Genomic DNA, 17244 nt, shown 5'->3' with positions numbered 1-17244 from the left:
AGTCGGTTAAGCGTCCGACTTCAGCCAGGTCACGATCTCACGGTCCGTGAGTTCGAGCCCCGCGTCAGGCTCTGGGCTGATGGCTCAGAGCCTGGAGCCTGTTTCCGATTCTGTGTCTCCCTCTCTCTCTGCCCCTCCCCCGTTCATGCTCTGTCTCTCTCTGTCCCAAAAATAAATAAACGTTGAAAAAAAAAATAAATAAATAAAAATTATCCTATTAATCAATCATAAGGGCAGAGATTAGGTGGCTCATCCATACACTGCCCTATAGGCTAGGGCATAAAAACATGTTTCCTCTTGATCATAGGTAAGTATATCATCTTCATTTGGGAAAATTGTACACACCAGTAAATTAATAATCCCCCAAAGGCTAACTTTAAATTTGAATAAAAAATAGAATTCAGATAATATTTCTATCCAGGCATTTGCCAGGTACTAGGGGTTACAGGGATAAACAAATGAACATAGAGCTTCTAACATATAAGATGGTTAACAATTATAATTGGGAAGAATGTCATACAAATAGAAGTATGGTAGCAAGATTGAGTTAATCCTTAGTTGCAAAATAGGTGATGTTATTTTTGGTTTTTCAAACAAAGAAACCAAGGCACAGAACAACTGAATGGCTTATCCCAAGCATCAACAAATATACTCAGATAAGGTATTTGAATATCAGGACTTTGACTCCAGGTCTTGTGCTATTTACTACCTGGTCTGAAACAGTGCTCATTCCATAGTAGATATTCAATAAATTAGACTGTATTGCATTGAATAAGAAATAGTGCCACTCCAAAGGATTTCATCTTTCTCTCAGAGCAACTATTTAATCTTTTCCCCCACAACTTTATCAATGTATATTTTATATATCATAAAATTTACCCATTTCAAATGTGTAATTCAATTATTTTTAGCAACTTACCACATGGTGCAATCATCATCATAAATCAGTTTTAGAACATTTTCATTCCCCCAATAAGAACTTGAATGCTTGTTTTTTAATTAATTTCTATTCCTATCCCTTGTCCCAGGCAACCACTAATCTATATCCTGTCACCATAAATTTGCCTTTTCTGGACATTTCACATAAACAAAATCATACAGTATATGGTCTCTCTTGTCTGGTTTCTTTCACTTAGCACAGTGTTTTTGAGGTTCATCCATGATTCAGCATGTGTCAGCAGTTTGTTCTCTATTATTGCTGAATGGTATTCCCTTGTATGGATACACTACATTTTTGTCTATCTGTTCACAAGCTGATTGACATTTGGGTTGCTTCCCGTTTTCACCTATAATGAATAATGCTGCTATGAACATTTGCATGAAATTTTTTGTGAGGATATGTCTTCATCTCTCTTGGGTAGATACTCAGAAGTAGAATTCCTGAGTTATGTAACAGTTTAACTTTTTTTTGTTTACATTTTTATTTACTTTTTTATTTACTTTTTTATTTACTTTTTTTTTTTTTTTTTTTTTTTACTTTTTTACTTTTTATTTACTCTTTGAGAGACAGAGACAGAGTGCAAGCAGGGGAGGAGGAGAGAGAGGGAGACACAGAATCCAAAGCAGGCTTCAGGCTCTCAGCTTGTGAGCACAGAGCCCAGTGTGGGGCTTGAACCCACAAATGTGAGATCATGACCTGAGCTGAAGTCAGATGCTCAACCGACTGCCATCCAGGCACCCCTATATTTAACTTCTGAGAATCTGTCAAATTGTATTCTAAAGTGGCTGCCACATTTTACATTACTACCAGCAATGTATGGAGGGTTCCAATTTCTCCATATCCACAGACTCTTACTGTCATCTTTTTTGACTATGGTCATTCTAGTGGGTGTGAAGTAGTATCTCATTGTGGTTTTGATTTGCATTTCCTTAGTGACATTGAGCATCTGTTCATGTGCTTGTTAGCCATTTGTATATAGTCCATGAAAAGTGTCTATTCCAAATCCTTTGCTCATGTTTTGACTTATTGTCCTCTTAATACTGAGTTATAAGAGTTCTTTGTAAATTCTGGATACAAATTCTTTGTCAAATATGTGTTTCACACATTCCCCCCATTCTGCCACTTGTCTTTTCATTTTCTTAATGTTGCCTTTTTAACTGTAAAAGTCATGAATTTTGATGAAGTCCATTTCATCCATTTTCCAGAAATAAATCCTTATATTTATGGTCAATTGATTTTTGACAAGTGCAATTCACTGACAAGAAGGTAGTTTGTTCAAAGATGGTAGTTTGTTCAAAGATAGGAACAATTGTATATCCACATGCAAAAAGATGAACTTAGATGCTCACTTCACGCTGTGCACAGAAATTAACTCAAAGTGGCTCATAGATTTCAATGCAAGAGATAAAACAACAAAACTTTAGAAGAAAACATGGAAGATAAACTCAAGATCTTCAGGTAGGCAAGGGTTTTTTTTTTATTGATTCTTGAATTCTTGTCTTGATTAAACACAAAATATATACGTGTGTATGTATTTATATGTGGTATGTGGGTATAGTATAGGTAGGTAACTACACAGCCATCTTCAGCCACAATGAGAAACTGTTTTACTGGGATTGTTGACTAAAGTTTGAATTATCAATGACATAAATATGTTGAAAATAATATGCAAAGGAAAAGTGGCAAGCCAGCCAGAACATAAAATCCGGAGCTTGGCAGGTGGAATTCAAGACAAAACCGTGTAAATGGCACATTAATCCCTTCTTCAAATACTATGCAACGTGCCTACTTACATTTCAGGCTAAGAAATGTTGATTACAGGCAGTCATTGACTGCCGATTAAGAAGCCAATCTTCTAGGGGCACCCAGGTGGCTCAGTTGGTTAAGTGTCTGACTTTGGCTCAGGTCATGATCTCACGGTTTGTGGGTTCAAGCCCTGCATCGGGCTCTGTGCTAATGGCTCGGAGCCTGGAACCTGCTTCATATTCTGTTTTCCTTCCTCTCTCTGCCCCTCCCTTGCTTGTGCGCTCTCGCTCTCTCTCTCTCTCTCTCTCTCTCTCTCAAAAATAAACATTAAAAACATTTTTAAAAATAAGCCAATCTTCTATAGAAAGATGAATCTCCATTAGCTAAGGAGATGCTACATACTCTTATGATTGCAATGATTTCATAATACTAACATGAAAGTCTCAAAGCCTATTGCTTTCAACATGTGTAGGAAGAAAGAAATTATTGCTGAAGAGTCATAAACCTAATTTGTCAAGAAGAAAATTTTAGATACAAAGTCTCACCTTTTTTTTTTTTTAATTTTTTTTTTCAACGTTTATTTATTTTTGGGACAGAGAGAGACAGAGCATGAACGGGGGAGGGGCAGAGAGAGAGGGAGACACAGAATCGGAAACAGGCTCCAGGCTCTGAGCCATCAGCCCAGAGCCTGACGCGGGGCTCGAACTCCTGGACCGCGAGATCGTGACCTGGCTGAAGTCGGACGCTTAACCGACTGCGCCACCCAGGCGCCCCACAAAGTCTCACTTTTAAAGCTACTTTCTTCTATTAAATTCTATGGATCTCACCTAAAATTGTTAACAGCTAATTTCATGGTCAAATCGCCACAAGGGATACTCAAGGATATGGGCATGAATCTTGGCCACTTGTATTCACTGTGAGACAGTCAGTGCCTTGTCTGTGTCTCTTCATGGCAATTGATGGAGCTTTGCTAAAGCCTAAAACTTGATTTCCTCTATTTCAGAGCAGTATTTGTTTTCAAAATATATTTCCTAATATAATTAAAACTGCATTACTGCTTATTAGCATGTTAATATATTTTCATTGTTTTCAGGTACAACTGGTTATTTATATATCTACCTGTCCCTTTTAAGAAAGGTAACATGTTTTATTGTGCTTTTATCCCCTACATGAGTGGTTTTAAATCATCAGAGCCATTGGTCAAGTGTTGGAACCCTGCCTTCCAGTATGTGACAAGGGTTTTAGGACACAGTAAATATTTCATAAGTTTTTACTGTAATTAACTATTCATTTTTAATAGTGTAGTTTTAAAATTACATTTCAGTAGTCCCAAGGTCTAATGGAAGAAAATATACCATGGAATCAAACAAGTTACTAAAATAATATTCTAGGAAAGACATATAGGTGTATCATTATTGTAATGAAGGCTAACTAATGTTTCAATACCTAGAGCCAAGTGCCAACTTTTTTCTTTCTTGAATACCTAGTAACACAATGTTCTCTCATTTATTCTAAAGAGATATGCTCTCTTCTCTTAGATTAGAGCCTCTACCTAAATCTCTTGGACACTTTAAAAATCAGACCTTTTAAATCTGAGTACAGAAACATAGCTAGAAGAGCCCCAAATAAGGTTAGCCTTGTTACCATTGCTATTGTTGCAAATGCCTTCTAATAACTACTTACCTCTTGAAAGTAAGTAGAAAAAATTTATCAACTCATCAAAATTTCACATGAACTTGAAAGAGGAATGCTAAGTAGTGAAATAAATGAAGACAGCCTTCTTTTCAACTTGTGGGTAACGGGATGCTGGCAAAGCACATTATACTATGACATTTGCATATCAGATGAGTAAAATGATGCTTTACAAAAAACAAGTGAACTGGAAAACAATTCACAGATTCTTTTAAAATACTTTCCTTCTTGCCTAAGATATAACCTAGACTGGTTCTGAATAATTTTCTCTTTTTTTTCTGATTTTATTTTATTTTTAATTTTATTTTTTAAATTTATATCCAAAATAGTGTATAGTGCAACAATGATTTCAGGAGTAGATTCCTTACTGCCCCTTACCCATTTAGCCCATCCTCCCTCCCACAACCTCTCCAGTAACCCTCTGTTTGTTCTCCATATTTATGAGTCTCTTATGCTTTGTCCCCCTTCCTGTTATTATATTATTTTTGTTTCCCTTCCCTTATGTTCATCTGTTTTGTCTCTTAAAGTCCTCATATGAGTGAAGTCATATGATTTTTGTCTTTCTCTGACTAATTTCACTTAGCAAAATACCCTCCAGTTCTATCCACATAGTTGCAAATGGCAAGATTTCATTCTTTTTGATTGCCGAGTAATACTCCATCATATATATACACCACATCTTCTTTATCCATTTATCCATTGATGGACATTTGGGCTGTTTCCATACTTTGACTATTGTTGATAGCGCTGCATGGGGGTGCATGTGTCCCTTTGAAACAGCACACCCGTATCCCTTGGATAAATGTCTATTAGTGCAATTGCTGGGTTGTAGGGTAGTTCTATTTTTAGTTTTTTTGAGGGACCTCCATACTGTTTTCCAGAGTGGCTGCACCAGCTTGCATTCCATGAATAATTTTCTTAAATATTATCTGCAGTGATATTTTCAGTTACAGCCCTCTAGCCCTCCAGCCACCTGGAAACATTAAGTCCCACCTGGAGCCTTATCCTGTCCTTGGGGCCTGGGCTAGTACAACTCTCTACACTGGAGGAATTTTTAGAAGCCTTAGACTGGCAACTTATCTGTTCAGTATCAGTGTGGCCCTTCTGCTGATCCTGCCCTGATAGTATAACCTGGTTTCAGGCACTAAAATTTTATCTGGTTATTTGTAACCCAGCCTCCATCTTGAACCACTAGAAACTAGTGGATTCTTCCACTGTGATCCTCAGTCCTACCTTGGGACCTTACTTAATATACCAGTTGGTGCAATACTCCCTGTAATGTTCTGTGGGCTTAGTTTAGAGCCCTACCCTAGAACTCCAGTCTTCATGAGTTATGTCCCCAGTATATGCCACCTGATAGCTATGAGACAGACTTTCCTCATGTCTGGATTTCTACTTATTGCCCACTGTTAGACTTTTCTAGAGATAGGTCCTGTGCTTGAGTTAAATTTCTTATCCATGAACTAACCCATCTCAGTGCTGACTTCTAACTCTAATAGTAACTCAGGTAATACTTGTTTTAAAACATTTCTATTCAAACCAGCCAACAGTCATTTTTAAAGTGAACCACTAAACATACATCTGGCTGCTTGAAATTCCAAAAGAAAATATCCCATACCTGTCTGAATGAATCCTGATTTGTATCCATTAGTTGTGCCATTTTCTGGTGTCACAGTTGATGGTACTGAAGAGTTTGGTTTCATAGAGTGGCAAGTGGCAGAGGATTGTCGGCTTCTACATTCTGGGAAGGAGTAAGAATTATATTATGGGAGGAGACCAATACCCTGTCAAAGCAGGTGATGAGAACACAATCCACAAAATCTCTAAAATGAACTACTGTTCCTTAAGTAGCAACCATATTCCTTATTGGCGGTTTCCCCTCCTCTAATCCTGACTCCAACAGAATGTTCAAGATGGTGAATTCACTTTGTCTTCCTAGGGCCAGATGTCATGTTTAGAAGGAAAAAAAAAAGAAAGAAAGAAAAAAGATCCGGCTTTTGTTCTTCACAGACTAGCTCCCAGGGGAAAAATTACTCATAACCAATATAATCAAGCTAGTTTTATGGATAAGGCAGGCTAAAATATCAGTAATTTGTTTTTTAAAAAAATAAGCTTTCAAACACCAGTTAACCTCCCGTCAAGGATCAATTTAGTGTGGAACGGGAATCTATATAGGTTGTTTTCAATACTCTCACCTCAACTTTAATTTATGTACAAAAGCTGAAGCAAAGAAAAATTTATAGTCAGAGGAGAAAAATTAGAAATGCTCAAATTCTTTTTTTTAAGCCTACTTATTATTTTTAAGTGAGAAAGAACAGGGGAGGGGCAGGGAGAGAGGGGGATAGAAAATCCCAAGCAGACTTGATGCTGACAGCAGTGAGCCTGATGCAAGGCTTGAACTCATGAACAGATCATGACCTGAACCAAAGTCCAATGCTCAACCAACTAAGCTACCCAGGTGTCCCAGAAATGCTCAAATTCTTATTACTCTTAGTTTGTATCAAAGGAAATAGGTACACAATATTCTAGGAGATTTCTGATCATGCAACACCAAGCTTCATTTTAGGTAAGCCAATACTAATGGAGCTCTAACATGATACTTTAATAATACTTTGAACAGAGTCAAGTAGATAGCAAATACTAAGAAACCATGTAGGGCTATAACTTCTAACTATACTACACGTTACACTATGTTAATTTTTAAAGGTAGCATGTGAAAAAGAAATATAAATGGTTGTAAATGACAGTTAATTATAGAGGGTCCTTTAGAGAGTTTCCAAGTTTATCAGATATATGCAAGGTTGGACACAGTTTTCTATGACCACCTTGGCTAGGATTTTCCTTGAAAAGCAATTGTACTTTGGCCTACAAGGATACCTCCACATTATGTGTATCGTATGCATACATTTATATTGATGTTCTATGTCTGCATATCTGCATATCTCCATATCTGCATATATGGATACATATGCATATACAACCTTAATTCTAAAATAGTAACTTCTATAAATGTGAGGCTTCAGACACCTGGCTGGCTCAGTTGGTAGAGTGTGTGACTCTTAATCTTGGGTTTGTGAGTTTGAGTCCCACATTGTGGGTACAGATTACTTAAAAATAAAATCTTTTAAAAGATTTTTTAAAAATGTGAACCTTCAAAAGCCATTCAGGATCATTGTGCCTGTCTTGGAACATGCAGCTATTTCCTAAGGAATTATATAATGTCATTTCAAATGCACCCAAGGGCGCCTGGGTGGCGCAGTCGGTTAAGCGTCCGACTTCAGCCAGGTCACGATCTCGCGGTCCGTGAGTTCGAGCCCCGCGTCGGGCTCTGGGCTGATGGCTCGGAGCCTGGAGCCTGTTTCCGATTCTGTGTCTCCCTCTCTCTCTGCCCCTCCCCCGTTCATGCTCTGTCTCTCTCTGTCCCAAAAATAAATAAACGTTGAAAAAAAAATTATTAAAAAAAAAAATGCACCCAAGAGTAATTACAGTGGAAAACTCAGAGGAAAATCTGAAGTCATTTATAATTTGGATTTATTATGCTATTTCTTATGGTCAGGCCAAAATCTTGCACAGACAACAAATGGAAGCATTAAAGAAAATTTTTATTTCATCTTTAATAATATAATAATATTGATAATTAAGAAAAATCTCAGCATCTAAGTAACTGCTCAAAAGAATAAGGATTATGGGGCGCCTGGGTGGCGCAGTCGGTTAAGCGTCCGACTTCAGCCAGGTCACGATCTCGTGGTCCGTGAGTTCGAGCCCCGTGTCGGGCTCTGGGCTGATGGCTCAGAGCCTGGAGCCTGTTTCCGATACTGTGTCTCCCTCTCTCTCTGCCCCTCCCCCGTTCATGCTCTGTCTCTCTCTGTCCCAAAAATAAATAAACGTTGAAAAAAAAAATTAAAAAAAAAAAAAAAAAAAAGAATAAGGATTAGATATTCCACTGCATTAGAACAATGAATAGAACTTGTGGTAAATCCTATCAACTACATGAAGATGTGAGATTTCAACTGGATTCAGATCCACAAATAAGTTAGTTAAGTTCTTCTACACTTAAAAAAAAACAACTTTGCCAACTTAATAATGTGTTTTCCCCAGGTATTAAGGTATTATGAAGAAGCGTTATTTGTTCAAAGTATGCTTAGTTCTAATGAAAACAGAAAACTAGATGCTTGAGAATTACCAAAGAACCTAAATAAAATAGAAAGAGCATCTAACCAGAAAAATGACACTTTGAGGTCCTCTCTAAGTGACAGGAAAGCTGAAAAGAGTCCTCCTGTACTCCACCCTCCCAAGAGACAAATATAAAGAGACATGCACTTTTTCTAAACCTGAATAGTCTCTATTGAAAATAGAAAGAAGTTGGGGCGCCTGGGTGGCTCGGTCGGTTAAGCGTCCGACTTCGGCTCAGGTCATGATCTCGCAGTCCGTGAGTTCGAGCCCTGCGTCGGGCTCTGTGCTGACCGCTCAGAGCCTGAAGCCTGTTTCAGATTCTGTGTCTCCCTCTCTCTCTGACCCTCCCCCATTCACGTTCTGTCTCTGTCTCAAAAATAAACGTTAAAAAAAAAAAATTAAAAAAAAAAAAAGAAAGAAAGAAGCAAGTCAAATAACCTGCCAGAGAGCTTCACATCTTTGGATATCTTCTGAACTTGGGATATTTACATACATCATACCTAATTCTGAACCCCAGAAGGCCACTTGTCCTTACTGTAACATCCTCATTCCTTTCCCTTCCCTTTCCCTCCCAGAAGTTGACGCTACCTTTCCAGCAGATAAGAGGTCCCTTCGACAGTACACCCTGGGAGCTTCTGACTAGGTAGTACTTTAAGTGCTTCTGCTTCTTTGGCTGGGTGGTGAGCTTCAAGTTAATATGGTTGGAAAATTCTGTGAAATACCGAAATCCTCTTTCTCCACAGCCGATACAGTTTCCAGAAAACCCTGAAAGAAGACAAACCAAAGTTACTGGTGGATTTGTACATTGATACAATACTTTTACATATGAAAAGTATAGAAATATTCAGTGCTTTTGACCCAATAATTTCCTAACCTCAAGGAAAAACACCAATTTTTTTTTAGCAGAGTTATTTTATAATAGTGGAAGACTGAAAGTAATTTAAATTCTGCTCTAAGTTTAATGGCTAAGAAAATAGAGTGGATAGTAGCATGTGATAGAATTCATACAGTTGACATAAAAATATGAAAAAGTTTGCTTCTAGAGATGCCCATGATTTCCTCCCCACACACTCCCTTCTTAGAGAACTTGCTGGCCCTGGTTCTCTGCCCTACCCACCATGTGCACTGTCACAGATGATTAGATTGTGCTAATATCAGACCCAGTCTGGGACAGTCAGAGTCTCTTTCATGGAATTTTATTTTATTTTATTTTTCAACTTAAAAATATTTTATTATTTGTTTTTTTTAAATTTTTTTTTCAACGTTTATTTATTTTTGGGACAGAGAGAGACAGAGCATGAACGGGGGAGGGGCAGAGAGAGAGGGAGACACAGAATCGGAAACAGGATCCAGGCTCTGAGCCATCAGCCCAGAGCCTGACGCGGGGCTCGAACTCACGGACCACGAGATCGTGACCTGGCCGAAGTCGGACGCTTAACCGACTGCACCACCCAGGCGCCCCTATTATTTGTTTTTTATTTGAGAGGTGGTGGGCAGAGGGAGAGAGAACAAGAATCCCAAGCAGGCTCCACACCCAGCATGGAGCTTGATGCAGGGCTCAGGGCCACAATCCTGGGATCATGAAATCAAGAGTCAGATCCCCAAAGGACTGAGACACCCAAGTGCCCCTTTCCTGGAATTTTAAAATAAATACAAATAGAATCAGTCAGATGGAACTGGGCCCTAAATTTGTAAGGTTTTATAAAATTGGAACCCAAGTTGGGGGTTATGTCCAACCACCTGTCAGCTAAGGGATGGGAGAGAATAAATTGGCAACTGTGAAGGTTGTCTGCAGAGAGGAGGGCATGGACAGTGATGGGCAAGCCCAGGTGCTGTCAACTTTCCAGTTCCTATGACAGCTAGCTGTAATTTCTCACACAGGTGCCCCGAGAGTCCCATTTCCTCTTTATTCACCCCCCCCATACTCAAACTAGCTTATTATCCCTTTATTTATTTTTTTTTTTTAATTTTTTTTTCAACGTTTATTTATTTTTGGGACAGAGAGAGACAGAGCATGAACAGGGGAGAGGCAGAGAGAGAGAGGGAGACACAGAATCGGAAACAGGCTCCAGGCTCTGAGCCATCAGCCCAGAGCCCGACGCGGGGCTCGAACTCCCGGACCGCGAGATCGTGACCTGGCTGAAGTCGGACGCTCAACCGACTGCGCCACCCAGGCGCCCCAGCTTATTATCCCTTTAGATCAAACATCCAAACAATTCTCACTCAGATTATTCAAACAAAATACAACTTTCAGTGACCTGCTTAGAGCAGGGGGCACAGAAAGAAGAAATGGAGGAGGCTAAGAGGATGTGAGGCTATCCTTTGCTTAATTGGAAATCAATCCCGTAATACACAGAGAAAAGTCACACAGAAATAATGTGAGTTCCTCTGGTTGTGACTGAGGAGGAAGCATCATATGTACTGCCATGTAGTGAACAAGGACAAGATAGGTGTAAATGAGAAAAGGCATTCCAAACTCCACACGTACAATCTCTCTCTATATAAATGACTAACTTAAAATCAATCCACTGATGAAGTGATACTCTTTTTAAACCCCTAAACCAACCTGTTATCTAATTAACAAAGATATAAAAGGAGAGAAGAGAAAGGCCACCAGGATTAAAGACAGAATATCTCACAACATACCAATCGCAGACAGTCAATTCCGACAATCAATAGAAATGGCAGTCCAATTTATTATTTTTTCAACAATTACTTACTGAGCATCCACCTATATACCAGGCATGATGCAAAACTGGAAAAACAGAGATAGTCATATCTTCTGATCGGTTACATAAAATTAGTAATTTATATAATTAGTTTATTACTGTTACTTTATAGAAATGTAAACATAAATTATTTAAAATATATTCAGAGATGGACTGAATTTGAGAGCATTTGGCTATCTGTCCAATGCTTTATAGCTACAGGCCAAAACCAAAAAAAGAAAAAAAAATGCCAATTTTTTTCACCGAGTTCCCAAGCCATCTAATCATCCATTTCTCCATGCATCCACGCATCTAGCCAACAAATCCATCCATCCATCCATCCAACAAATACTTATATACTCTACCATATGCTAGGCACTCTTTCAGGTACCAGGTTTTCAGCACGGAGCAAAGGAGACAAAACCACTGCCTCCATGTAACTTACATTGTGGTGCGATTATCAGGCCTTGACAGAAAAGTGTCTGGCTTGCCAGGCAGATGTAGAACCCAGTAAAATAATATAAGAACATCTTAGTCAAAACAATTAAAGATGGTGCCTCCCAAAAGAGGCTTAACTGGTAGATCCAAGTAGTTCATAAAAGATTAGTGTGAGAATTAAAATTAACAAATTACTGAGGTGAGGTTTTATCTTTTTTCTTTTTCTTATTCTCTGAGGTGAAAAGCAAGAGAATATACAAAGTAAGAAAAGCAAAGGATCTGGACAATCTTCAAAGAACAGAGATGGCGGGGCGCCTGGGTGGCGCAGTCGGTTAAGCGTCCGACTTCAGCCAGGTCACGATCTCGCGGTCCGTGAGTTCGAGCCCCGCGTCAGGCTCTGGGCTGATGGCTCCGAGCCTGGAGCCTGTTTCCGATTCTGTGTCTCCCTCTCTCTCTGCCCCTCCCCTGTTCATGCTCTGTCTCTCTCTGTCCCAAAAAGAAATAAAAAACATTGAAAAAAAATTTAAAAAAATAATAATAAATGTTTAAAAAAAAAAAGAACAGAAATGGCACATTAATGATGAGAATTAACAATATTTAAGACAAAGAATCCTACAGCTCATTTTTTAAACTCTGTACAGTTTCAGTGTCAGTCTTTGTTCAAGAGAGATTTTATCTGCCCAAAGTTCTTGTTGTCATCATCACAAAAAATAATACCTCTTACAGCTAAATTACCTATCTAGTGTTTCTGTCAACCAAGTCTTCCAATTGCACAGTAGAATTGGGACACATGAATGAACTGCCAACTGGATCAATATATACTTTTTAATGTTTATTTATTTTGAAAGAGAGAAAGAGAGAGAGAATGAGTGGGGGAGGGGCAGAGAGAAAGGGGGAAAGAGAATCCCAAGCAGTCTCCATGCTTAGCACTCAGTGCAGAGTCCAATGCAGGACCAGATCCCACAACTGTGAGATCATGACCTGAGCCAAAATCAAAAGTCAGACACCGAGCGAACTGAACCACCCAAATGCCCCCTCAATATATTTTTTAACCAATTCCTTCACTCACAGTCTTTTGACTCAGCATAATTTATATAAAAAGTTTATAAATTGATATTGGAGTTCACTGGGATTCTAACATATTCGAAGCTTAAAATTTTTCCCACTATACTTTAATGCATACTAAAATAATCTATCATCAGTAAGGAATGTTGGATGGATATTAACATATAAAAATCTCAACAACATGCTTATCTAAGAGAAAAGTTCTACCATCTTGCTGCACTACACTTTCACTTGGAAAGTGGTTAGTAAAAAATTATGTCCATTCGCAAGGCTAGAGAAAGCAAACAAACTTCCATTTCTATAAAGGTATTAATAAATATGACAGAATGGCAGAATAATAACCATTTAAAGAGCAAGTGCTCTGTGCCAGGCACTGTGCTGGATGGTTTGCCTTATAAACATCATCTCATTTGATCTTTACAACCCTGAAAGTTAGGCATCATTGGCCTCTTTTTATAGATGAGAAATCTGAGACCTCATGAGAATAAGTAGCTTGCCCCAGTTCTGAAAATACTAAGTGGCAAATCTGGGATTTTAATCCCAGTTCCAACTCCAATGACCAAGGTCTTTGATCTCATATTCATTATTATACACAATCATGAAATCTATTCTTCTTCTTCCTCTTTTTAGAAACAGAGTGTGTAAGTGGTGGAGAGTAGCAGAGGGAGAGAGAGAGGGAGAGAAGGGGGGAGAGAGAGAGAGAGAGAGAGAGAGAGAGAGAGAGAGAGAATCTTAAGCAGGTTCCATGCTCAGTGCAGAACCCAATGCAGGGCTTGATCCCATGACCCTGGGAACATGACCTGAGCCGAAATCAAGAGTCAGACATTCAGCCGACTGAGACACCCTGAAAATCTATTATTCTGATGGTGTTTCTTGTATCCTTTCATGATGTATTCTAGGAGGATTCCTCTAGTCATGAAGAATCATTAAGCAAAAAGGCATCATGAGATATTTTTCTGTGTCTGTGGTCAGAGCCACATGTAAACTATTCCATCTGATGTCACGGTGATGCTTTTATTTATTTTTTAAAAGTTTGTTTGTTTATAGCAATCTCTACAACCAATGTGGGGCTAGAACTCATGACCCTGAGATCAAGAGCTGCATGCTTTTCTGACTGAGCCAGCCAGGCACCTCAACACTATGATGCTTTTAAAATGCTAAAAAGAAGTTTCCCAAAACTGTTATACCACAGCCAACTAGATTACTAGCTCTGTGTCTTAACATTTTTGTGCTCCCACAAGACAGCCTTGTATGATTTTTGTCACATAGTACATTTTGAATAAAGTGTTGAATGAACGAGTGAACAGATACTTAGAAACTTCTTTGCTAATTTAGTCCAACTTATAAACTTTACCATTAGGCTTCTGTGTTAAACCATCTGCTCAATTTCACTAACAGAAAATCATCATCTTTTTATGAAAGCCTATGGAAATTATCACTTCTTTTCCTATGAACCAAGAAAAAGCTTTGAATTATAAGTTAAGGAACTTTTATAAAGCATGGATAGGGTTACTTTCTAACTCAGGATACTGATGTATATATTTCCAGACTTTCTGATGACACTGTGTAACTAGGAAAAATGTATCAAACTAAATAAGTACAGCTTATGAACAATACAATTCTTGAATTCTTTGCCCTCTTTCCTTTCATTTTTATCATTTTCACTAAAGACATCTCATGTGCCACCTTGTCTTCTTAATTAAAAATAAATCCAGTCTTTATTTCCCATGATGTAAGGAAGCTAGGTTGTGAAAAAAAAAGTCCAGACTCAAAGTAAAGCCAGAGAATAAAACAATTCTGAGATACAGTAATACATTTTACATCATATGTATATTCCTAGTTACTTTGGTTGAACTAATGCTAAATATAACATGGGAATCACATCAACCAAATATAGCTAGGAATGATGGGTAGCATGGAGAAACTACCAAAAACTTACGAAGCAGATAATCTGCAGCTGAATAACAGAGTTGACTGGACATCAGGTCTAGATCAATAACTCTATACAGAGTGAATCCTACTTTGCTTTACACAGAATTAATTTTTGATAAATCACATGCCATCCTTTAGCTTGGCTTGAAAAGGCCGCCTCTTCAAGGCGGGTGTTTTGGGAATGAATAAAAAATAAAAGCTAATTTTTAAGAAGTTACTAAAAGAAAAAAAATGTTTCATACTTGAGTTAATTACAGAATTCCCAATTAATTCTGTGATCTAAAAAAAAATCTGTGATAATTTAACATGTTTTTTTTTTTAATTTTTTTTTTCAACGTTTATTTATTTTTGGGACAGAGAGAGACAGAGCATGAACGGGGGAGGGGCAGAGAGAGAGGAAGACACAGAATCGGAAACAGGCTCCAGGCTCTGAGCCATCAGCCCAGAGCCTGACGCGGGGCTCGAACTCACGGACCGCGAGATCGTGACCTGGCTGAAGTCGGACGCTTAACCAACTGCGCCACCCAGGCGCCCCATTGGAAGGAATTTTATAGGTGTGAAATACTCACCTAAAAGTGCATTTTTCCCATGATCATCTGGTAGAAATCGCTTGTCTACAGCACACACGAGGATGTGTTCAGGCAGATTGGGAGACTTGGCCCCTACCAGGAGGAATCCTGCTGGGATGTCGATTTGTTCCATACAAAGAGATACCAAACGCAAATCCTTTCCTGCTTGACAAAAACCTAAAAATGGTAAAAAGGACACAGTAAAATGTTTAGAAAGGTCCTATCTCCTTATCACCCATCTGGAGAGTGGATTTGCCTATGGGAAATCCCATAAAGGCATAATCCCATAAAAAATTAAGGAGTAGATTATTTTTTTATGTTTATTTTTTGAAAGAGAGAGGGAGAGAAAGAGCACGCTGGGGGAGGGGCAGAGAGAGAGGGAGAGAGAAATCCCAAGCAGGTTCTGCACTTTCAGTGCAGAGCCTGATGCGGGACTCAAACTCAGGAACTGCGAGATCATGACCTGAGCTGAAACCAAGATTTGGACGCTCAACCGACTGAGCCACCCAGGCACCCCAGGACTAAATTTAAAGTCCATATACTCCAACCTGAAGACAAACCTATCATAGGTATCCCCTTCCCCTGAGTGGAGCTGAAAACACACAAAAAGGAGGTATTTCTGACAAGTTCAGCCAACATTTATGACTTTATATTTTCTGATCTACAAGTAAGCAAATGATAAATACACACAGAGCTTTGAAAAATGTATGTAATTTTTATGTGTATGTAGTACAATATTTTTATACTTTCAAAGCAAGTTCATATCTATAAATGGTGACTGTCATAGAAGAGAGAGGCTTCCATTTCACATAGGAAGAGACTGCACTTCAGATGTGGCTCATAAATGAATGGGCCAGAACTAGAACTCAGAACCGTGAAGTCATTTTTGTAAGCTACAACAGAACAACACATAACAAAACCTTACATAACCACGTTGTGTACCAAAACATATTACACTAACTAATTCATCATTTATTAAAAATCACTTGCGGGGCGCCTGGGTGGCACAGTCGGTTAAGCGTCCGACTTCAGCCAGGTCACGATCTCGCGGTCCGTGAGCTCGAGCCCCGCGTCAGGCTCTGGGCTGATGGCTCAGAGCCTGCAGCCTGTTTCCGATTCTGTGTCTCCCTCTCTCTCTACCCCTCCCCCGTTCATGCTCTGTCTCTCTCTGTCCCAAAAATAAATAAACGTTGAAAAAAAAATTAAAAAAAAAAATCACTTGCAACAGATGCTACCCTAGGCCTGGGGATAGAATTGAACAAATATATCTTCCCCCAAGAACCTACATTATAGTCTAATTGGAAGAATGTATAAGGAACCAATAATCACAAAACAATATTACAGAGGACAGCTATTTTCTACTGCAAAGCACCTATTTCACATCTTCTGGGAGATAATCAAACCTCCTTGAACTCTAATCACGTGATTCCTCTGGAGAATGGGGATATTCTAGACTGACAGGAGGTAGCACCTGATCCAAGCTAGCCACTATAATATCCCACCTTTCCAGCCATAGTTGATTAGTCAGGGACACCTGACATAAACTGGGACAATCAAAGCCTTTTCTCAAGGAATTCCAAACATGGAGCCAGAAATAGTATGACTTAGTTTGATCTGTGGCAGCTCAGTTCCTTGCCTTGTGAGAGAAGTCTGTCAGCAGACAGGAGGCTCAAAGGGAATGTTCCAGCAGTGTGTGGACCCCTGAAACCCAGCTGTATGTGCGTTTCCCAAGGTTGGATTGTGAAACCTTTTGCTTAGAAATTCTTTGAATAATATCTTCATTCTACCTAAAGCTAATTTCAGTTGGGTTGGGTTTCACCTGCAGCCAAAAGAGGGTACATACAAGTATGAAAAATACTATTTCAGAGAGTTGCAGAAGGTAAACGATGGACACCTAAATCTCCACACACAAACCTGAGGAGACCATCATCACCCAATACAAAGTAGAGAAAGACCCTGCTAAATTCTGCCAGTATCAATT

At 38.9% G+C, this 17244-nt stretch overlaps 1 protein-coding gene across 4 annotated transcripts in view; it reads right to left on the bottom strand.

Moving 5' to 3' along the window:
• Positions 1–17244, bottom strand: part of GREB1L (GREB1 like retinoic acid receptor coactivator) — a 178811-nt gene that overhangs the window by 119140 nt on the left and 42427 nt on the right. For all 4 annotated transcript variants that reach the window (XM_043558429.1, XM_043558432.1, XM_043558430.1 and 1 more), the window contains exons 5-7: positions 15264–15440; positions 9140–9316; positions 5997–6119 (exon numbers count right to left, since the gene is read on the bottom strand). In XM_043558429.1, the coding sequence (XP_043414364.1) occupies positions 5997–6119; positions 9140–9316; positions 15264–15440 (477 nt within the window). The remainder of the gene's footprint in view (positions 1–5996; positions 6120–9139; positions 9317–15263; positions 15441–17244) is intronic.

Source organism: Prionailurus bengalensis, chromosome D3 (genome assembly GCF_016509475.1).
Source record: "Prionailurus bengalensis isolate Pbe53 chromosome D3, Fcat_Pben_1.1_paternal_pri, whole genome shotgun sequence".
In the NCBI taxonomy this organism is placed as follows: domain Eukaryota; kingdom Metazoa; phylum Chordata; class Mammalia; order Carnivora; family Felidae; genus Prionailurus; species Prionailurus bengalensis.
The sequence above is the reverse complement of the archived record's forward strand: the minus strand, read 5'-3'. Positions and strand labels throughout refer to the sequence as shown.